Consider the following 21,288-nt stretch of genomic DNA (forward strand, 5'->3'; position numbering starts at 1 on the left):
GGCGTATTTTTTTACATTTTTTTTACAAATGAATTTTTATTTTAAATAAAGGCGCCATTTTGGAAGGCGTTTTCGTATTTCCACCAGCTGGTAACACTAAACGGGCGTCACTCTTTTCGTCTCTGGGCACATTGTCTGCCCTCGCACGCGTATTTTTCTGCCGATTTTGCGTGTAAATTTCGTTGTGAAAACATAGTAAAACAGCAATAATCATGGCCAATTTCGACCTGACACGCATAAACTGTCAATTTCTGGACAGGCACTTGACCTTCCCGCTGCTGGAGTTCTTGTGCGGCAAGGAGGTTAGAAACTCGACCAGGCGGTGCTCCGCCAGCGGTTGCCGTGTCACCAGTACATAACTAGGGAAAATCTACATACATATGTGTGACTTCTGTTGCAGATCTACAACCAGCAGGAGCTGCTGGAGTACATTTTGGAGACGGTGAACAAGACGAACATGATCGATTACACGATGGACACCCGCAAGCGTCTCAATCTCAGTCAGGAGATGCCCGAGGAGCTGGTGCAGCGCAAGGCGGAGGTCCTGGCCACGCTCAAGCAGCTGCAGAACGAGGTGGCACCCATCATGAAGGCCACCGACATCCTGAAGAACGGCGAGAGCATGAAGGACTCGAAGACCTTCGTCAACGCCCTGCAGAAGGACTACAACTTCAAGGTGGAGCACCTGGAGAGCGCCTACAAGCTGGCCAAGTACCTCTACGAGTGCGGCAACTATCAGGAGTCCACCTCTTACCTGTACTTCTGCCTCATCGTCATGTCGCCCAACGACAAGGTGCGTATGGAGCTCATTAAACAGGAAAAGGGGAAAATAACACTGAAACGTAATGTTTATTAACCAAGTGATTGTCTCGCAAATATTGCAGAACTACCTTAATGTGCTGTGGGGCAAGCTGGCCGCCGAGATCCTGACCCTGAACTGGAACACTGCTCTGGAGGATCTGACGCGTTTGCGCGACTACATCGACAGCGCCAACTTCAGCACCATCCAGGCCCTCCAGCAGCGCACCTGGCTGATCCACTGGTCGGTCCTAGTCTTCTTCAATCACCCCAAGGGACGCGATCTCATTATTGAGATGTTCCTGTACAAGCCCCTGTATTTGAACGCCATCCAGACAATGTGCCCGCACATCATGCGTTACTTGGCCACCGCCGTGGTGATCAACCGCACACGTCGTAATGCTCTGAAGGATTTAATCAAGGTCATCCAACAGGAGTCGTACACGTACCGTGATCCCATCACCGAGTTCCTGGAATGTCTGTACGTGAACTTTGACTTCGAGGGAGCGCGCCTGAAGCTGCACGAATGCCAGACGGTGATCCTCAATGACTTCTTCATCGTTGCCTGCCTCAATGAGTTCGTGGAGGACGCCCGCCTGATGATCTTCGAGACGTTCTGCCGCATCCACCAGTGCATCACCATCAGCATGCTGGCCGATAAGCTGAACATGAAGCCCAACGAGGCGGAGTGCTGGATCGTCAACCTCATCCGCAATGCCCGTCTCAATGCCAAGATCGATTCGAAACTGGGTCATGTGGTGATGGGCACCCAGCCCTTGAGTCCCTATCAGCAGCTGGTGGAGAAGATTGACTCGCTGTCCATGCGGTCGGAGCATTTGGCCGGTTTGATTGAGCGCAAGAGCAAGCAGAAGCAGAATCAGGAGTCAGCCGACTCCTGGAAGTACTACTAATTGCTGACTTTTTATCCACAATTAAGCTAAGACTCTTTGTACCCTTTAAAAACCGATGATTGCGCGCAGTCTAGCGAATAAACCAACATCTTACTCGTTCGCTCAATTCAACATTTGATTTTATTTCCTTCGGAATCAAAATTAGTTATACAAAAAACAATACCAAGGCGGGAATTTGTAATTTCGCTAGCCTACAGAATGCAAACGTCTGCTAATCCTAGAATCAGTTGTTTGTACCTACGGGTCGGTGCTGGATCTTTATGACGATCTGGCCCCGGATCACACTATTGATTGCTACCGCGACTTCTGCTTGACCACCAACCAGGACTTCACGGGCAGGTCCTGCAAGTATACAATCCATTTGCGCACCAGCAGCAACCACACTATGCCGTATAGAACGCAAATGCCGGACTCCAAGTAGTAGCCATCGAAGGTTATCTCGCACTTGCCAGCCGATGCTTCACAGCTCTGGGGAAATATAAAGACGGATTTTTGTTAAGTCCCCTTTATACTTTTATATAATAACTGGCCAACTTTGAGTTAGTTCACCTTTTCTTTTTTTGTAAAGCACTTTTACCAAACCAAAGACATGCAGTATCTTAAAGGTCTTTGCTTCTTAATTATCTTGAAAGTTGTAGAAACTCTCTCTTCTGAGCACTCACCTGTTGCTCCTCCTTGCCCTGGCAGGTATTTTCCCCATTATTGGAGCACTGTTTCCAGGTGAGCACGTCCACCAACCACAACACCACTGTATTGGGCCAATTACCGCCCAGATTGCACAATGTGTTCAAAAATGTCATGTAGGTGCCACCGACGGCTGGGTCGGAGATCTTGGCGAAAAATGCCATGGCGGCCACAAACATGGAGTACAGGAATACTTGGTAGATGGCGTAACTGGTGATCAGCAGGACGTAGTAATAAACAGGCACTGCTCCTTCCCGGATGATATATGGTGTGATGTAGGCTAAGCCAGTGGCCACGGTTGCCATGATGATGCGGTAGGGAATGGCCTTCAGATAGACGTCCATGGGACGTGGTCCGTTTGTGTACCGACCCACAGCCAGCGGCAGGATGAGCTGTAGCGGAATTAGGGGAATGGCCAGCAAGGCTAGTTTATCCTTCGGCACACCAGCGTCAATTAGCTTTAAGCTGGTCACAGCATCCGAGGCAGCAAACGTGACCTTCACGGTGAGCAGAATTACGGCCAGGATCTGGACGGGACGCATGCGCACCATGTCCCACAAAATCTTGTAACTCTGATGGATGTTCAACTCGTGCTCCTCCGTGTAGCGAGCGTCCATGTGTGCGTCTTCGATGTCGTTCTCCTTCTTAAAAATGGCCACCAAGGTAGTGGCCACCACAAATGTGATGCCCCAGAACCAAAGGAAGCGGGGCAATGTGATCATGCCCTCCTCGAGTGGCACGTCTCTTAAGTAGGTGTTGCAGAAATCCTTGGACTCCAGGGCAATGAACACCACATATCCCAAGAAGTAGCCAGCAGTTTGGCCCACACTATTGCAAGTTGAGGCATAGCCAACATTGCATCGCTTCAGCATGGTCAAAGCCCAGCCATCCACGGCTATGTCCTGGGTGGCAGCCAGGAAGTTGAGCAGGAAGAAGAGCAGCGTCAGGAGCGGCACATTTGGATCGACACCATTTCCGCCCAGCCACTGATCCACGTGAATGGAGAGGAGCAACATGAAGGCGCCCAGAAGGTACTGCACTGGGACCAGCCACGATTTCCGACGTCCAAATCGCCGTATGTACAGGGAATCCACAATTGGAGCCCACAGCAGCTTTAAGCTGAATGGCCAGTAGGCGAAGGAAAACTCCGCCTGTTGTTTGTAGCTGGCTCCTCTGTTCTGGAGCAACATGGGTATGGCCGCTATGAGCCCGATGGGAATGCCCTGCAGAACGTACAGAAACAGCAGTATGGCGATATTCCTCCGGTCTCCACGAATATCTGGCTTCTGGTGCTCTGCCTCCTTCTCCGACTTTGCTGGCTCGTCGATGAGCAGCTCCTGGTCGGCATTGCTGCCCGCTGGCTTTCTTCTTATGGCGGACATGCTGATCAGGTATTGATAGGTATATATTATAAAGACGTGCTACTATGGGGGCTACGGGCTCACCTGTTTTTCTGATCACCAACAAATAATAACAAATGTCCCAGGTCCACGTCACTCAAATGTTCAGCTTTTTACGTATTTCCCTGCTACAATTCCCTCGATGCCTTCAATTTGGTTAAATGTCTAAACGAATGGCTGTCTGAATCTCTGACAGTCCGCTCTTTGATTAATTCATTTTCCGTCGAATCGGAATATTTTCTTTCGTGGCATATGTTTGTTGACGTTCCAATATATTTTTATAGCAACTCGGTGTCGCACTACGCATGCAGTTGCTATAAAGCATGGCATGGTCACACTAATTATTGGAAATTTAAACTCAGTGGCGGGAGGCCCACGAAATGAAAATCATAACTTACTGATAAGTTAAGCGGACGGAAATCTGTAGGTATATTACTGTTTCGATTTTCCGCAGGATGTACGTAATATTTACACAAAAAGTATCTGGTTTCACGTCAGATAAGAAGCAACACGAAATTAAAACCAAATTACAGCAGCGACTAAAATAATATTTTACCCTGTCATGAACATCATAATATTACAATATAATATATGCTAGAAGAGTGAACAAGTATCAAAAACAAACATTTTGATGCCGTAATAAGAATATTTCATTTATATTTATGTTTCTTAAAATATCCACAAGCAAGCGACTATTGTTCTGACCGCTACTGTGACTAAAATGCTCACATCGTGCAGATAATGTTTAACTCCCACACCACTCCAAAAAATCACCGACAGAATTGTTTTGCAGCTGTTTTAATAATAAAGTGAATTACTGAGAGCATTTTGCTTGTTTGCTTGGCGAACACATTCAGATGTTTTTATATAATTAAAAGTAATTACTGATACAGGCCCCACAGCATCGCGGGCGCGTCGTTATTGGTTTCTCGAATAACAATTTCAATTTCCAAATACATACGTTTTTCATATTATACTCGAAACTGGTTGCGGTTGCTCTCCCCTCTTCCAGAGGAAAAGGCAATATTTGTGACTGGCTTTTGTTTGACTTTCATAGCTTAGCTTAAATTCTAATTAAGTGTTCAATTGAAACTCTTGTGATGCTGCTCGCTGGCTGGATGGCTGGCCTGTTGTTCTATTTTATTACGTTCTGGTCGTTCTGGTGTCGGCTTTTCCTGGCTGCTTCGATTGCTGTGCTTTCAATTGCTTTCATGGTTATGGTTCTGTTCCGGTTCCCCTTTTCGTTCATCTCGGGTGGCGTGCTCAAGCTCAATTAAATTTTTTGGAAGGCCGTTCAGCTATTAACAACACACTTTTCCGCTCCCAAACTTCGCTCCCAGGGTCTCGAGGTCCAACTTTACTTGGCGGGCGAGGAGCCCCCAAAGAATGGCTCCTCCCACTTGTGGTGCACCTCTGGCGTCAGGTTGCTAATCTGCACGTGCACGGCCTGGTGCTTCTCATACTTGGGCGGAATGGCGCACAGACGGTATTTGACCTCGTCCCCGGGCATGGGCACATATTCACCTTCGATGCTGTGGGAAGATTACAGTTTTGCAGGTCTTAAATAGCCAGCGCCAGCGCAAAGGTCACGCATGCATTATTCATCCACTTACTCGGAAACGTGGCAGAAAACGTCCTCTCCGCCGGCATGGGGTGTGATGAAGCCGTGTCCTTTGGTGCGACTGAAGGATTTCACAATACCGGTCACAACCGGATTTTCCAAGGCCCGAGCCGAGCTGTTTTCCCAGCGTTTTTTTTTTGTTTTTGAGTTTGCGCGGGTTTGTGTTTTGGCAGCGTTTGGGAAAAGAATTAAGCAAGAAGAGACAATTTAATCATTGACGGATGCAGGAATTCGAGGGGGTGGAAATTAAGTACGGGGATTATGTTTCAAAGGGTTCCCGAGAGCTTATAATTTTGCGCCTACACAGCCATTTAGCTGTGAACTTCTTTCAGAGAACTTTGACTTTGTTTTTCCATATTTGTTCATTTACAAAAATATATACATATATTTTTAATGTTGTTGAACCAATTAATTTCAATGCTCGATTACGCCTACTAAATTGTTTTATGCAACAAATGTAGTCTTAAACATTATAGAAAGCATTTGCTTTATAATTCACAAGAGCCTAAACATTCGATTACTATTTCAAAAGGTTGTATTTGGTTTGTATACAAAAGAGCAAACCTTGCGAAATAATATGAACTTTCGGCGCCCGTTTGGCTCCGTAAAGGCTCTACATACGGGCCAAGTTCCCTTTGGGGTCAAGTGTTTGAGGCCAGTGGGTGGGTGGTTTTGGTGGGTGGGTGGCAGGAGGACTTACGTCGAGGCCGTGCGGGTGCGCCTCGTGATGATGGGACTGGGCAGCTGCAGCGAGGCATTGGGACTATGGCTGTTGTGGTGGAACACGGGCGGCTTGGCGGCCAGCAGCTTCTCGGGCGTCCTTGGTTCGGCCATGGCTTTCTTCCTCTTTTCGTTTACTTGCCGATTTCTGCGTTCTTCGCTCTCCGTTCTTCCCCCTTCTTTGCTCTCTTCTTCTTATCTTCGGCCAGTAGAAGCGGCTTGCGCGTGTGTATATATGTGCGTATGTGTGTGTGTGTGCTTGTGGGTGAGTGGACGCCAGCCAAGTCTGTCGAGTTCAAGGCCACAGCGGGCGGGTTAGTCAGCCAGCAAATTGCGTTGCACTTATTTCACCTGTACTCTCTCAGCTTACCGAAAACTTCACGTCTTCTTATTTAGCACCTCTTGATAATTAACAATACCAAAATCCTGGCTTAGTTTCTTTTTTTTAGCGAAGCACCCACACACTGATGCAATTATTGCCGCTATGAGAAACGCCGGTTGCTAAATTTATTTGTATACCCTAAATCCGTTTTGCGGGGTATGTCTTTTATGAACTTTGGAATCTGGAGATGTTTTCGAACTTTTTAATCGACTTTTACACCGGTTTAATGCGCGCTTTTTAAGGATTTCACTTTTTTAACGAATGGCGGCGGAGGCGTCAAAGTCAGATCTCAGAGTGACCGTTTTGAAATGTTTCAGAAAACCCAAAAGCTATCGCTTAGCTTTTTCCGTAATCGATGTTTATAGCAACATGAGGGAGAGAGAAAAATAAATATTTTTAGCACAGCAGGGATGACTCTAAATTATTTTATCATTATTTATTATTATTATATTATTTTATATATATTTATTCAGTATATTTATTATTATTATTTATCAGATAGTAGCCGATAGTTTTACTCAGTGTTCCATCGCTAAAGCAGCTCGATTTTGACCATCTCTAGCTTGAAATTTAGCGTCTTGGCTGATATTTTGAGATATATCGAAAAATAACAAGATCGGCAGTGAACTGTCATGTTTCCCAGGAGGAAATCTTGATTGAGCACATATATGAGTGAAACGGACAGCGAAGGTGGGGCGGAAGTCGAGAGCGCCGTGGATTCGGAAATATACTCATCGGACAGCAGGGAATCCGATCAGCCTGCTTTGAGAAGGAGGAATACAGACTTAGGTCCGGAGTTTATGCTGCAAGGAATGGAGAATGTATACGAAGCTCTCGAGCCGGAAGCCAATGAAGATGATAGCTCTACAGAAGAAGAGGCGAGCCTCAATCCAGTTGAAGCTCAGCAGCCGGCGCCTGAGATTCAGGTACAACTGGGCGAGGAAGCTTTTGATCAGCCTGGTGAGAACCAGGAACACGAGCAACCGGCAGTCTTGCCAAGAGTTCCGTCACCAATTGTGGTAGATCCCTCGCCTTTGGTCAGTCCCCCAAGAACTTCCCGGCGTAACCAAGGCGAAGAACCAGAGGTTATCTCATTGGAAACGCCATCACCGCCCAAAAAACGTAAACGTCTCTCCGCTGCTGCCGATAAAAGCCTTAAGAAGTCTCCCGAGGGCAAACCAATAGCTGTGGATGACGAGGACGATGGTCTGACCTGTCCCATTTGTCTGGATTCCTGGGAGATGAGTGGCGACCATCGGTTGGTCTCGCTACGATGTGGTCATCTCTTTGGAGAATCCTGCATTCGACGATGGCTAAATGAAAGCCAACGCCAATCTTCTGTAAAGGTGTGCCCGCAGTGCAAAACGAAGGCCGCATTTAGAGATATCCGTCATCTGTACGCGAAGCGCATTCAGATGCTGGACACGGATATTAGGGAGCAGCTAGAGGCGGAGCGCCGGCGTACCCATACTCTTACAACAGAGCTGGCTACTGCGAAGCTGGCTCACACACTAACCGCCGAGAAGCTAATGCTCCTGCAAAAGGACTACGATCGGCTTAAGGAGCTGGTGAGAGTAGGTGGTGGGCGGGGAGCATTCGGAGACGATGCCTCCGGCCAGAAGAGCATTCAACAACTGGCCACGTATCGATTGTACATGGAGAAGAACTTCGAGATTACTCGAGAGCCTGGCTGCCGAGTACTACTCTATTCCGCCAAGCACTCCATGCTGGTGGCCTCGCAAAAGAGTGCTCAAAACCTGTTTCCCGGCTACGGAGTACGATTCATTGATCCGCCCAGCTTCAAGCCACTGCACTTCCTGCACACCTCAGCGCTCTTAATCAGGGACATTGCGTTTAGCGAGTCACAGCACTTGCTCACGGTGGCCAGTCGGGAACCAAAGATCAAGATCTTTGACATAAGAACACGACTTTGCTCGTCTATGTTCACCGCTCATGACAAAATGCTGTGGTCGTGCGCCCTGGATCGGAATGAGCGCGAACACTTTCTGTACGGCGGAGACCTGCGAGGTGGAGTTTATATCTACGACTTGCGGTTTCCCGAGAACATTCTCTGCGAATTCCAAGCCGCAGGTGAGTGTCACGAGTCTGCCAACGTTAATTCCCGCTTAAAGCACTTTCTTATGCCTTACAGAGAACTTTAGTCCTGTGATACACATAGTTCCTGTGCCACCAAATAAGATTTTCACCAGTGGTGGCTTCCTGGTCTGCCAGCTGACGGCCCTTACATTTTACGAGTACGCCGCGGCCAGTGATACGGCTGTGCCCACTCGACTAAATGTGGAGGGCCCCTTTCTGTCCATGCAATACGATGTCGTGCAGGACACGGTGCTCATATCCGCCCGATCCAATCCGAATTTTCCCCAGTCTCGCTTCATACTCGGCCGACTGGACAAGATCGATGGAACGCCAGTGCTGAAGGTCAAGGCCACCATCTATGGATCGAAAGCCACACCCATTATGACGCGACCGACCCAACTGGGCGTCGAGGATAATACCTTGGTGGTGGGCTATCTCCAGGACAGCAAGCAGCTAATGATGCATGATGTGCGGCGGGAGGAGCGAGTGCAAACAATGCCGGTCAATGAGGTGATCTACGACATCTGTCCGGTGGCTACCCAGGCCGGATCCTATTTGGCCGCCCTCACCGACAATAAGTGTAGAGTTTACAAAGCAAACAGTTCCATGCGATAACATATATCTGCATTATTTTCTGTGAAAATACCCAAAGTTGTGTTTTCTTTTAGCTAATTTCTGTGAAATATGTGACTGCTGATATAAACGAGCTTTTAGGCTAAGTTATTAGTTTTAAATTTTTCATTGTTTCCGTTTATTAAACATTTGTCAACCTTAAGGTTCGCGTACAAGATTAATCTGAACATAAATCTATATTGTGTACTCCATGTTCTTGTTTTTGATTCTTGATTTCCATTTTTGAATGCTCAAAGTCTGTTGTGGATAAGTCTTGTATAAAACAATAGAAAATGTTGGTTCGATTAATAATATACATATAAAGCTATACAAAAATGTGTTATCCATACAATATCCGATTTATATATATGCGTAATTATAGATACTCCTAAATGAATTGTGGAAATGAACGAATGATTAAATAGATGTCTAAATTCATTCCTGACAGTCTCGAAATGTTTGCAACACTTCAAACTTTTGGAAAAGTCCTTCCATATTAAACTTGCAACGAGTCTTGAGCGGCACACGCTAGTTGGGATTGAAGGCAACCCGGTCTAGCGTTTCCGAGCCCAAGTCCATCTTAATGAATTCGGTTTGCTTCTCTCGAGTCTTGAGTTTTGTAAAATTCTATCAAAAAATGTTCGTCATTGGTCGTTTGCGGGTTTTTTGGTTTTTTTGGTAAATCAAAAACCTTTGTGGCATTTACTCCTATAAAGTTGTATATGGTTTATAGTATAGTATATAGATTAGTGTGTTGGATAGTTGAAAGACGCAGATCTATACTTTTTAAGTATAATTTTGTATATTTTGTGATGTTTTATTTGTGTTTTTGCTGTTTGTGTCAGTGTGGTTTTGTGTTCGTTAATGTTAAGATTAGAGAATACGTATTCGATTGAAGAATCGTATGGAGTCAGCATAACTTAAGACTTTCAACTTAAACTGTACGAGAACTAAATATCCGTTACACATATTTATATATATATAAACATTACATTAACTTATGCTAAACTAAACACGAAGCGAAGTCGGGAAGTATTAAGCTTTGATTAGGTGCTCGGTTAGTATTAAATTTAAAGCAATCGAACGTTGATTTAAAGTCCAAAAGCTAAAAAACTTTACACTTATTGGAGTTTAAATCTATTGGTGTAGATCCCTTGAAATTTAATAGAAACCGAGGGCGCAACAAAGCTGAATGAGATAATCGATTCCAGGCGGATCAAGAGAGGTGAGAAAGTTTAGAAGCGAGGGGATATCTTTTGGGATTTTGGTTTGCTTAATCGACGCGCGCATACCGCGGCACAATATCCTTGCTGATCCAGTAGTTGCAGGGCAAGTAGTCCTCCTCCGGCTGCGCATCCTGGCCAACATTGATGACCCGGCGGTTCTGGACGAACGACTGCACCGTGCCATGGGAGACATAGTAGTAGAATAGCTGCTGCATGGCCGACACGAAGCGGCGCTGCTCTACGGTGTGCGGCTCATAGCGACCGAGAATGGCCTGGACATCGGCGTCCACGGTGGCCAGTTGATCGGGTCCCTCGCCTTGGGTGACGACATAGAACGGCACACTGGGCTGTTGTCTCGCATTCGTGAGCAGCGGGCAAACGCTGCGAATGTCCGAAATGATAGAAACCAGCGACGCATAGCTACTGGCATTGTACTTCTCGATAACCTCATCGGTGAGGCCCAATGCACCAATCTGCGACTTTTCCAGATAAGCACGCACCTCCTCACGCGTCCAGTTCGCATGCAATTCGCGCAGTTTCTCGGTGTGCGCCTCATGCGCAGTGGCCCCCATCACCAGCACCGGCTTGTCGTTGCCCTGTTCGCGCTTCCATGTATCCGAAGGATGTTCAAAGACCACATCTCCATCGAGAACCAACCACTCGTGGCGGCTGCCGCTGGCATTCGCCTCCTGCGATTGTGGCAGATCCACGGGGAAGTGCAGCCAGGTGTCGGGAGTGGCGGCCCAAAGTCGCTCGCTGGAGGATTCACGCAGGCACTGGATATCAGCGCACTCGAGGGTGCCCATCAGCTGCTCGTTGAGCTTGCCAGATTCGCTCAAGGGTTTACCAGGCAGGATAGCTGATCCAGATGATGCCCAGGCCCTGGTGTACAGACCCTTGACCTTCTGGGAGTTAACTAAGAGAGTGACCAGAGTGGCTCCGGCCCGATGACCCAGCAAGGTGACGGATTTGGGGTCGCCACCAAAATGAACGATGTTCAACTTGATCCAGTTCAGCACGGCGATGATATCCGTGAGCGCATAGTTTCCAGAAGTTGGCGGATGTGCCTCCTTGGTCAAGGCGTCGAGGGCGAGGAAGCCGAAGACACCCAAACGGAAATTGGGACGCACAAAGATCACATCGTGCGATCGAGAATAGCGAGCCGATGGACGGAGAATACCCGGCGAAGGACCAGCTAAGGATTCTGCGCCGATCAGGACGACCACAGGCAAGGGGTTGTTGTATCGCACATGCGGAGTGACCACATCAAGGTATAGACAATCCTCGTCGCCAACAGTGGTGCCATTTCCCAGTCGCTGCGTGCACACCACACTGCTGTTATGGGTTTGCAGGGTATCATTCCAGCACATATTGATGTCATCAATCAATTCAGCCGGCTTCCATCTCAGTCTATCCACAGGTGGCTTTGCATATGGAATACCACGGAAGGCAAAGGCACCATCTTCCTTAACGCCCTCCACGGGTCCGCACCCCGTCACTGCCATTATGTAGCGTCCTTCCCGCAGTGGCGGCGAAGTCAAAGTCTCGTGGGTTAGTACATAACCAATAACGCCCAACAGGAGCACGAATAGCAGGATGCCAAACACAATCAGGGCATCGTCCACACTGCACTTGTAGCCACGCAGACGGGTTAGCAAGGAGACAGGACGATTTTGCTCCTCCTCCTCGGCGGCCAGTTTTTCCTCCGCCGCCAGCTTTTCGTCCTTCAGCTCGCCCTTCAGCTCCTCGGTGCCGTTGGTCTTGACGGGAGCCCGATCCACTGTGTCTTGATCCTTAAGGGAATCATCGAGGGTCTCCATCGAGGCCAGACCGGCCTTGCCCAAGCCCAGCTCCACATCATCGCTGCTCTTCTTTTTCGGTATCATGTTGGCGATCGGCAGCTTGATGGCGTTCAACAGTCCACGCTTTGGTGGTGCATCGGAGGCATCTTCAGCGGGCGTAGCTTCAGCGGTGGCTTCTGCAAAAGGTAGGATTTTTTTAAAATTTGAATTATGGAATTTATTTTATGGCTTGATAGTATAGATAGTCGCTCAATTACTATAGTTTTTACCATTCTACGGGAATTATATTGAATGTGCTCACCAGACTTGGCATCTGCGTCTCCGTTGACCAGCTGCTTCTTTTCCTTTTCGGCGGATGGCTTGCGGGCAAAGAAGCTGCGCAGGCGTTCCCCCAGTCCTGGGCGAGATTTCTGTTCGTCCTTGCCAGAGCCGGTGGCGGCATCTCCATTGGCCTCCTTATCCTTGTCCTCCTCCTTCTCCTTTTCGAGCAGCTCGCCCTCGGCGCCGTCACCCTCTGCCTTGGGCTTGTTCTTCATGAAGAAACCGGGCAGCTTGAGACCTCCGATCGGGATCTTTTTGGGCTTGACCTCGCGCTCCTCCTTGCTTATCTTTTTGTCATCGGCGCCTTCTGGTTTAGTGCCATTTTCAGCGGGAATATCGATAATCTCTTCTCCATTTCCTGGTTTGGCTGGCGCTGACTCAGCATCCTCGATTCTTTTCTCGGCCACTGGTGAGGATTTCTTGCCGGCATTTGGAGATGCCGGCTTGGAGCTTTGTGGACTGGGCGTTTTCTCCTTGCTGTCCTCTTTTTTGTCCAGCATTTTATCCGTTTCCTTGGGCTCCTCTAGCGCCTCTTGCTGGGCGGCTGTTGTCTCAGTGGGCGGGGTTTCCTTCTCTTCGAGTTCGCCCATATTGTCGATGAATCAAGATCGTTTAGAGAACTCTGCGAGAATTCTGTAAAAAGAGAAAGAAACGTATTTGGTTAGTTTATATTTTAGATGACGTGTCCTCAGTGGGACATACCTTGACTTAGTTGAGCAAAAAAAATAACTAAGTTACACTTTGGTTCGGGTTTTAAGTGACTTTTTTAGGGATCTGCGATCTAGGATCTATCACGATCGAAGGCTGAAATTCTTCTAGCTGCCGCTTCCAGCTGCACATGGTTTTTATACGATTCCGGCAGAAACTAGCCTAAGGACGAGCAGCTGATCCTGGCAAATGGCCACGCATGCTGCTCCCTCTCCTTTGTCCTTGCACAATTGCTTGAGGGTTTTCCTCGCGCTCTCCCTTTCTCTACCTGAATCCATAGCTTAAAATCCTACCTGGAAAATGTTGTCCCACTCAGGTAGGCCGTGGAAAATTTGCTCGTATTTCCCTCAACATATCCTGGCAACGTGGCACTTTTTCGGGGCGGGAAGACCGCAAATTTATTAAGCGAGCAGATCCAGCTGCGTACCCATCATTTTTTGATCCGATGCCCGTACCGGATTGCTTCCTTCTGACACTTTTCTCTAGATTCCATACATTTGCCTGTTTGGTACGTGCGCCTGGTCGCTTTTCACACGTCACACGTTCTCGGAAAAACGCTCTTAATTAGCGAGCAGTTATAAGGCCAACGTGGAAAACATCCAAGGACATTTGACATGTCCTTTTGCATCATTATGCCAAAACGCAGCTCGCAGCGGGATTGCAGTAGCAAATCACGTCCAGACTAATTGACCGCACCAGAAAGTGCCAGAAGTCATGAGAATTTTCTTTCTCAAAAACATCTTACGCTGACTTTGCCTGACTTTTTTAATGAGCCGCACATTAGAATGACATTAGCCAAGAGACGCGAAAAGATCGTGATCATCTAAAAAACATTTGGGTTTCCAGACGGAGTACAACTCATAGGTTTTTTTGAAATGCTCAAATGTTGATAAAAATGTATTATAAACAATATAATTGTCCAATTCTAAATTAAGATGATCTACATTTCGTGGAAACCCTATAAATGAGCGACTTGCATCGCTTATCAATCCAAGTAAAATTAGCTCAAATATTAATGTCAGTTTTGTCCATCTGACCCACTGAATGTAGCTCCATGTCATCGGCTATTACTGCACCGTTTCTCATTATTTCCCCATCGGTGGAGCATTACAAGTCCATTGCTCGCACGCATCGAGTGCAAACCAAAACCCAAAGAGGCGACATGGAAGACGTGGCGGAGGAAAAACGATGCCAAGTCGCGACCTCTGTCATGTAAATCAACCGAAATTCCATTAAAATGTGAACTTAAAGTTCAAATTGCGTTGCGTGCCATAATCTCGCATCATTATCAGTTCATTCCCGGGTTTTTCCCGCTTTCGGGCGATTTGGTCAACTGGAAGAGTGACACCGCCGCGGGAAGCACAAAATGAAAATGTGGAAAATCGAAGGCAACTCGACAATGTTGCGTATCGAAAGTGAAAAGAGTGTCACACATGGTTCTAGAGAGCGGGGCTGAAACAAGGCGACGCATTACAATCCAATTGAATCGGATTTCAAAGTATTACCACGACTGGCGGGAAAGGGCGGAGATAAGTTGTCTGGCGAAAGTGGAGAAGAGTCATGGGGCCAGAGGCATATAAGCCTCCTTGTTGTTCTTGCTATGTGTATAGTACTCGTTCTATTCCTCCTCGGAAGAAGCAGAAGCAGGTCAAAGTAATTACAGTTCACTGGAACTGGAGTATCTGGAGCACTATCTTCAATGTGCATCTTTATAGCGCGTACTGAAAATCTTGACACGTCGATAAGTCCTACGATTTGGGTTGAGATCATTCTGGCAACAAATAATCAAATTTTAATTCCTTATGGAGCGCTATTTCGAGGAAATATTACTTTACTTTAACTTTTAAAGCTCATCAAAACTAACTTCATATAGCAAAAACGCCACAGACACATTCCTCATAGCGATCATTGTTAATTAGCTGAGAAATGTCTGTTCTTCCATGGGGGGTCAAGCAAACAAACTTGACAAACTTGACGCACCCAAACGCAATGAAACGCGCTAAAAGGGAAAATTGCTCCATGTCGCCAAGTCACGCAGTCCGGCATATTTTTCGCCCCATTCTCCGTTTTGTTGATTCTTTGGGCCGCATATGAGCGGCCTGTAATTGGTCTTGGCTCGTAAATTAAATCAAATTCGAAACTTGCGTTTGACATGCAATTCGACTTCCTTCTCATAGCCAACACCCCACGACCCTGTTTCCTTTTTTATTATCCCTGAATTTCATTCTCTTTTCTGGCTTTTATGCTACACATGGAAATTGCCGTTAAAACATTAACAATTGACCACAACATGTTTAGGGATACTCCCGCCAAGGGAGCATTGCACAGTGGAACAAGATCAGGCGAAAAATCATAATACAAAAATTACATACATTATCAACTAGTAGCTGATAAACATTTTCAGATAGGCAGCGTCTTCTTATAGTTCGGCCAAAGTTTAAGATCCGTAGCTAAACAAACAAAAACGAATTCTATAACTTTATTTGATTTGATTCGAAGGTTATATGGTATTTATAATAAATAGTCGAGTCTTTCGTTTTCCACCACTGTTCCTGAAGTCCTACTGGATTATCCTGTCGCATGAGCAACCAAAATGTTGGCCCAACTAGCCACCAATAACCCTCGTAGATCCCAGCTTAAGCGCAACAAATAAATTCTGGTGAAATATCTCGTATCTCGGAACACGTCAAGAAACACTTTGAAATGCATAAAAATGCAATTGCTCTAGGCCATTTATTTTGCCCGAGGGAGTGAACAGCAGGGACACAGAGTGGTGACTGGAAGTTGGGGGAGATAACCCCATGTCAGGAGTGGGAAAGCGACAACTGGCATAAAAGTTTCGGGCGCAAACTGCCGCTAAAGACGCAATCTGAGTCTCTGTTGCTATATTCCACCTATTTTTTTTTTTGTTAGGTATTTACACATGGTTCTTTAAGTATGAAAGGGTATACTGCTTTTTATACATTTCTGAATTGAAAAGCTTTGTCATGGTGACCAGAAGATGGCTTCAAATGCCTTTTTGGGCGTTAGTTTTTATCAAGAAATATTTTTTTTAGTATTATGGAAATTTTGTTTTTTACAAAACCGCTATTTTCGGTCTAACTTATAGTTCTACCAAAAAATATTACATTGCTATAAGAATACTACTTAAACCAAAAGTATTACCCACACTACATTATTTTAAAATCATTTTTGTTGTTTAATGGTATATAATTTGATAATTTAGTCTCACAACCTCTGCTAAGCTAGATTGCTCGATATCAAATAGTCGCAACACTCAACGTACAGTTGAGCTGCTTGTTTTTACTTGTTTTTTTTCGACCGTCTAACTGCAGCGAAGCATGAAACGAAAACAGTGCGAAGGAAATGACAAAAGGAGGGGGAGGAATAAAGGGGAAAGAGGCCTGGCAGGGGGAGAACAGTAGTTGGGGGAGGAGTGTGGGAGGGCTAACCGATCTGCGTCCTGTTATTATTATTTATTACGTTTCCTGCCGCCTTCCTACCTCCCTCTCCTCACCCTCTCTCTGTCGCACCGGCTTTGACTTGCGGCCGGTAAAAATGCTGCCGCCTGCCGCCAGATGGCGTCGTGGCCGTTTATCGTGTGCGTGTGAACGAGCAGTAAAATGAGTGAGCGAGATGACAGAAGGTGGATAAAAAACAATAGAAAAGGACATTCTATTTTGACATGCACTTTCAGAGTGTTTTTGTGTGCGGGTGCTGTTTATGCTCAATTAAACGGGATATTCCAACAATTTCAGAACACTCCACAGTTCGGACATTCAGATCTACTGATAAGCAACGCTTAAGCTTGTTTATAATTCTATGTACGAGGAAATTTGTCTAGACAGTCAAAACAACAAATAGACTCAACAGCAATGCAGTTTTAGGAAGGATACACGTGAAAAAACGTAATATTATTCCGTTATTATTATTACAAAGCGTTTTATTACCGCAGACATATGTATGTAAATATAACGATTTGAAACTACTAAATTTCTTACATTTTCAGTGCGCTCATTTTCCCTACACAGGCACCTGCAATCAGCGATTTAGATTCAATAACCTCAGGCGTAATAATTTTTCAAATTGCGCCTCCAATTTCCATGTCGGAAAAGAGGCAGACAACGGGGGAAGTCGCTAACTCCTAACGAAGTCAATTTGTCATCCGGACGCCATGCTAATGGACTTCTGGTGGGGATTGGGACTCCTCCTGCTTACAACATGCCCTCTGGTTATTTTAAAATTAACTTTTAATATTCTGATCTAACGATTTATCATGCCGTGTTGTGGATTTTGGTTCAAGTTTCTTAATTTCATGGCAATTTGTTGAAGTTGGCCAAGTGGGAGAACGGAAAATGATGAGCCACATATTCGCCTGCTAATCAAAAGAAGGCTGATTAATGATCTGATCTGACACGTGTTCAAAGAACAATGCGGAAGGCCCGCAAAATATGAAGGGGGAGTAATGTTCACTGGAGCATGAGAAGCACTTAGAAAAAATATGACATAAATAGGTAAATAACTTTGTACAAAGCATTCTATTTGTGAACCTCTAAAAATATGCTATAAAATGTCTTCGAATTTGTGGTTTACATCACAAACTTGTTTGTTAGGATCTACTGATTATCATAATAACATTATCATAATAACATAATATAATAACATATTTTACAAATCCATAAGAAATATAAGACTGAATTATTTTTCCGTACAATGGGGCAGGAACCAGAAACCGCAAGACTCAAAGGTTTATGCACGTGCGATGCGGATTCACAGTCGTCTCCCCTCATTTTATTTTGATGGATAATAATCTCCTGGGGCAGGTAGAGAGCGGAAATTGGTAAACGAGTTCAGAGTCCCACAAACCTCAAAGGATGTGCGGAAGGCGCCTAGTTTCAGGACGAGGGGATCGGGTATCGGCACAAACATTCGCGTTGAGAGTGGGAAGAGCAAACAAAATCGAAACGAGATTTCCACTTCAAACAGGGCATTTTTATGAATTTGTAATTACTCTCAAGGGGCAAACAACTCTTGAAGATACGGATGGCATAGCCCTGAGTTGCGTTGGTTTGCTCAATGTTTGTTCATACCCCGTACTCGTGGGATTGGTGGGATATGCTTTATGCACATTTTACATTTATCTACAATTTCAAAATGCTGAATATAAATATTTAATATCGTTGACCAGCTAGCCTATAAAGTTTTCAATTAGTTTGGTGATAGTTTTACTGTGATTATTGTTTTTAAATTCAAAGTAAGTGCTATTCTGTAAGTGGAACCCAACTACCGGGTATCTGTTCGGTCTGCATATGGTGGCACTGTCTTCCTCACAACTCATTGCTGTCCTTTCCACTATATCATTCCATTTTATTGCACAATATCTCTAGCACGACGTTCCTTTTTCAGGCAGATAAGCGAAGATTTCCTACAAGATTAGAACCCTGAGAATTCCTTGAAGCCGGACTCCTTGCAGGGCCATTGGAATTGTCAACAACAAATATTTATGATTTGCGCTGGGGTTTCTTGTAACCCTCATTAGTCAATTGTCAGCAGCATTTGAGGGGATACGAGTTTGGGATCGTATCCCAGCACTTGACTCTCAAGTTCTTATTGCTGATGGATTTACAATTTCCTAAATGAAAACTCCAAGCCATGTTGGTTTAATCTGTTTGACCATGAACTCCATATGTAAATAGCTGGCTTGTTTATCATTGAGAGCGAGAAAAAGTGTTGAAAATCTTGCTTGCTATTCTTGTTGCATTTGGCCTGTTGTGTTTTTCCTTAATTGTTGTTTACTTTTCAAGTGAAAGCGGCCAACTCACATAAGAAACACAATTTAAAATTGAATTGTAAAGAAGAGAAGTTTTGATTACACACATTTTGGGGTAAATTGGGAAAATGAGATACTGAGGCATCTCACACTCATCAACATCATTGTGGCTGTCGGCTCTTGTCTTTTGAAAACTTGGCAAAACAATGAGGGAAGTTGGAGTGAAAAGTCAAGGGGGAGTTGCCTCCATAAATCTCTTTCCGAATGCAAATGTTGCGTCAGCGTGGCATCTACACGTTTTCCTACCCCATTTTTTGTGCCTCTGTTGGGCTTTGTTGATGCTTTCCTCACTTTTTAGTTACCCGATTCCCCGGAAGTCATTTTCTGGAGCGAATCGAGGAGCAGGGCAGCAGCTGCCAACTGGAACTTTCTCTGAAGATCCCGGGAATTCGTGATCTTTTCCATGCGCCTATTAATTCATCATTGAATTATTGCCTTTTTTCCCGGTATCCCTTCAATGATTTCCCTTGCATTTGTTTACGGAATCCCTATTTGGGGATTTATTCTAGCCGGCGTCTGACTGTGCATACAAATGATCCAAAAGGGTCGCGCTATTTTTGGGGCAACTCCATCCACAAACCCCTGGATGGTGATGGATTGAAATATCTGAGGATTAGCACACATTATGTTTATGAAATGTTCAAAAGGATTTGTCAGGGCCGTGATTTATGTCAAATGGTTATGTTTTTCATACGGCGCAGCGGCACAAGCCATTAGAAAGGATGGAAATTGGGAATTACGGAGGGAAAGAGCTGTCTGATCATTGACACGAGCCATTAGACCTCAAGACGCATAAGATGATGATGATGATGAGGATGGGTGGGTGTGCTTCGCTACGGAGGGATTATATCAATGAATCGTGAAGCCCCATTAATCTTATTAAGAGCTCGGAATAAAATGTTTTTCGAGACGCCTTTTAAATTGTTTTGGTAAGATGTTTCCTCGGTAATTATGGCTTGTGGGGGATTAGAAATTAATTTGGGGACGTCTAGAGCTGACACCGACACTTTTCAAAGGTTACCAAACATATTCATTACAACATGTTCATTTAGTTCTTATAAATGAGTTTATAAAAATTTAAGTTTTTCAATTTTGAACTGTAAGTGCAGCTTTATTAACATTCCTTTTATCTTTATCAAATTGTTTGTTAAATTATTAACGTTGGCATATGCACTCGGCGCTATTCAGAATTCATTGACTTGTATCATCTGCTATTTCACTTCCTTCACACGAACATAGACTCTTACCTTTTCAATTCTCGCAAACACTGTAGAATGTGTGTGTGTTGCTTTTTTCGAACTTGTTGAAATGCGGCAATTGGGAATAATCCTTGGGTCCTTGGAAACAGCGGGTGGCGTAAATGAACCCGATGTCCTTCCTGCAGGACACTTAGGTGTGTATAACAAACGCACAGATTTTTTGATTTGTTGCGGTTTTTCTTTTCTCCGCTCCTTCGGCACAGAGCAAAACAAAATGCACAAGCGTAGTTGCGGTGTTTTTGTTAGATTCGTGTAAATATATTTCTTGCACTCAATACGATGTACGATTCACAATAGGAATATAAAAAGTTATTCCTTGTTTGCGCCGATTTTGATTTTGTTTTCTTTTGGTCGCGTCTGTTCGGCGGAGAGTGTATGTGTGTGTGTGCGATGCAATGCGAAAACGAGCACAACCGGAGCAAAGGAAAATGCGTGCGGCTTCCAAAAGAGCGTGGGCTTGACTGACGCTGTTTCGCTCCATGCAGTTCCGTGAAAGAAGAAAACGAAATGGAATTGGAACGTGGAGTGGAACTGGAACCGAAGTGGGAACTGGAAGTGGATCGTGTTTTCAGAGAGAACTTGTTTCTCTCTGGAATAGAAAACATAATTTAAGCAATAACTTGTAAGCTTCTAATTGTATACCAATTATGTCAAGGAACAGTGATTAGCAGTAACGGCATACAGTAATATTTTAAAAGTATTTCAATCAAACTAAAAAAACATCATCTTCTTTTAAGTTTTTGATTTAACTGGAGCTGGCCCACTGTGCACTGGAAGTGGACAGCCGGCTTTGTAATTTTATAAAGCATAGGGGTGGCTGGAAAGCAGAAGTAAAAGTAGCGGCTTTGTTTTCCTGTACAGTAAGTGCAAAATGTTCAATGGTGATTTTATGAAAAAGGTAGTGTAGTTTTGTTGAA

At 45.1% G+C, this 21,288-nt stretch overlaps 5 protein-coding genes across 7 annotated transcripts; 2 read left to right on the plus strand and 3 right to left on the minus strand.

Moving 5' to 3' along the window:
- Positions 1 to 80: 80 nt before the first annotated feature.
- On the plus strand, positions 81 to 1,815 carry LOC6543631 (eukaryotic translation initiation factor 3 subunit E). Its single transcript, XM_001972975.3, has 3 exons — positions 81 to 302; positions 401 to 793; positions 885 to 1,815. Exons 1-3 carry the CDS (start codon positions 213 to 215, stop codon positions 1,707 to 1,709), a joined length of 1,308 nt encoding a protein of 435 aa, XP_001973011.1. The 5' UTR covers positions 81 to 212; the 3' UTR covers positions 1,710 to 1,815.
- On the minus strand, positions 1,800 to 4,112 carry LOC6543632 (acetyl-coenzyme A transporter 1). The gene is made up of 3 exons (XM_001972976.3): positions 3,839 to 4,112; positions 2,372 to 3,776; positions 1,800 to 2,177 (listed from the first exon to the last, which is right to left on the minus strand). Exons 2-3 carry the CDS (start codon positions 3,773 to 3,775, stop codon positions 2,004 to 2,006), a joined length of 1,578 nt encoding a protein of 525 aa, XP_001973012.1. The 5' UTR covers position 3,776; positions 3,839 to 4,112; the 3' UTR covers positions 1,800 to 2,003.
- A 463-nt stretch (positions 4,113 to 4,575) lies between these two features.
- LOC6543633 (cold shock domain-containing protein CG9705) lies at positions 4,576 to 6,848 on the minus strand. Of its 2 annotated transcripts, none has more exons than XM_015157578.2 (4): positions 6,505 to 6,848; positions 6,115 to 6,420; positions 5,407 to 5,529; positions 4,576 to 5,325 (listed from the first exon to the last, which is right to left on the minus strand). In XM_015157578.2, the coding sequence occupies exons 2-4, from the start codon at positions 6,246 to 6,248 to the stop codon at positions 5,151 to 5,153; spliced, it is 432 nt and encodes a 143-aa protein (XP_015013064.1). In that variant the 5' UTR covers positions 6,249 to 6,420; positions 6,505 to 6,848; the 3' UTR covers positions 4,576 to 5,150. The 2 variants fall into 2 exon arrangements, with proteins under 2 accessions (XP_015013064.1, XP_026833151.1); XM_026977350.1 differs by having other exon boundaries at positions 6,486 to 6,848.
- A 202-nt stretch (positions 6,849 to 7,050) lies between these two features.
- On the plus strand, positions 7,051 to 9,369 carry LOC6544014 (E3 ubiquitin-protein ligase RFWD3). The gene is made up of 2 exons (XM_001972978.3): positions 7,051 to 8,607; positions 8,669 to 9,369. The coding sequence occupies exons 1-2, from the start codon at positions 7,185 to 7,187 to the stop codon at positions 9,226 to 9,228; spliced, it is 1,983 nt and encodes a 660-aa protein (XP_001973014.1). The 5' UTR covers positions 7,051 to 7,184; the 3' UTR covers positions 9,229 to 9,369.
- LOC6544015 (neurotactin) lies at positions 9,341 to 20,856 on the minus strand. Of its 2 annotated transcripts, none has more exons than XM_001972979.3 (3): positions 20,360 to 20,856; positions 12,555 to 13,207; positions 9,341 to 12,429 (listed from the first exon to the last, which is right to left on the minus strand). In XM_001972979.3, the coding sequence occupies exons 2-3, from the start codon at positions 13,162 to 13,164 to the stop codon at positions 10,499 to 10,501; spliced, it is 2,541 nt and encodes an 846-aa protein (XP_001973015.1). In that variant the 5' UTR covers positions 13,165 to 13,207; positions 20,360 to 20,856; the 3' UTR covers positions 9,341 to 10,498. The 2 variants fall into 2 exon arrangements, with proteins under 2 accessions (XP_001973015.1, XP_026832333.1); XM_026976532.1 differs by lacking the exon at positions 20,360 to 20,856 and adding an exon at positions 13,277 to 13,469.
- Between the last annotated feature and the right edge of the window lie 432 nt (positions 20,857 to 21,288).

This window comes from Drosophila erecta, unplaced genomic scaffold (assembly GCF_003286155.1).
Source record: "Drosophila erecta strain 14021-0224.00,06,07 unplaced genomic scaffold, DereRS2 tig00000021-arrow-pilon, whole genome shotgun sequence".
Classification (NCBI taxonomy): Eukaryota; Metazoa; Arthropoda; class Insecta; order Diptera; family Drosophilidae; genus Drosophila; species Drosophila erecta.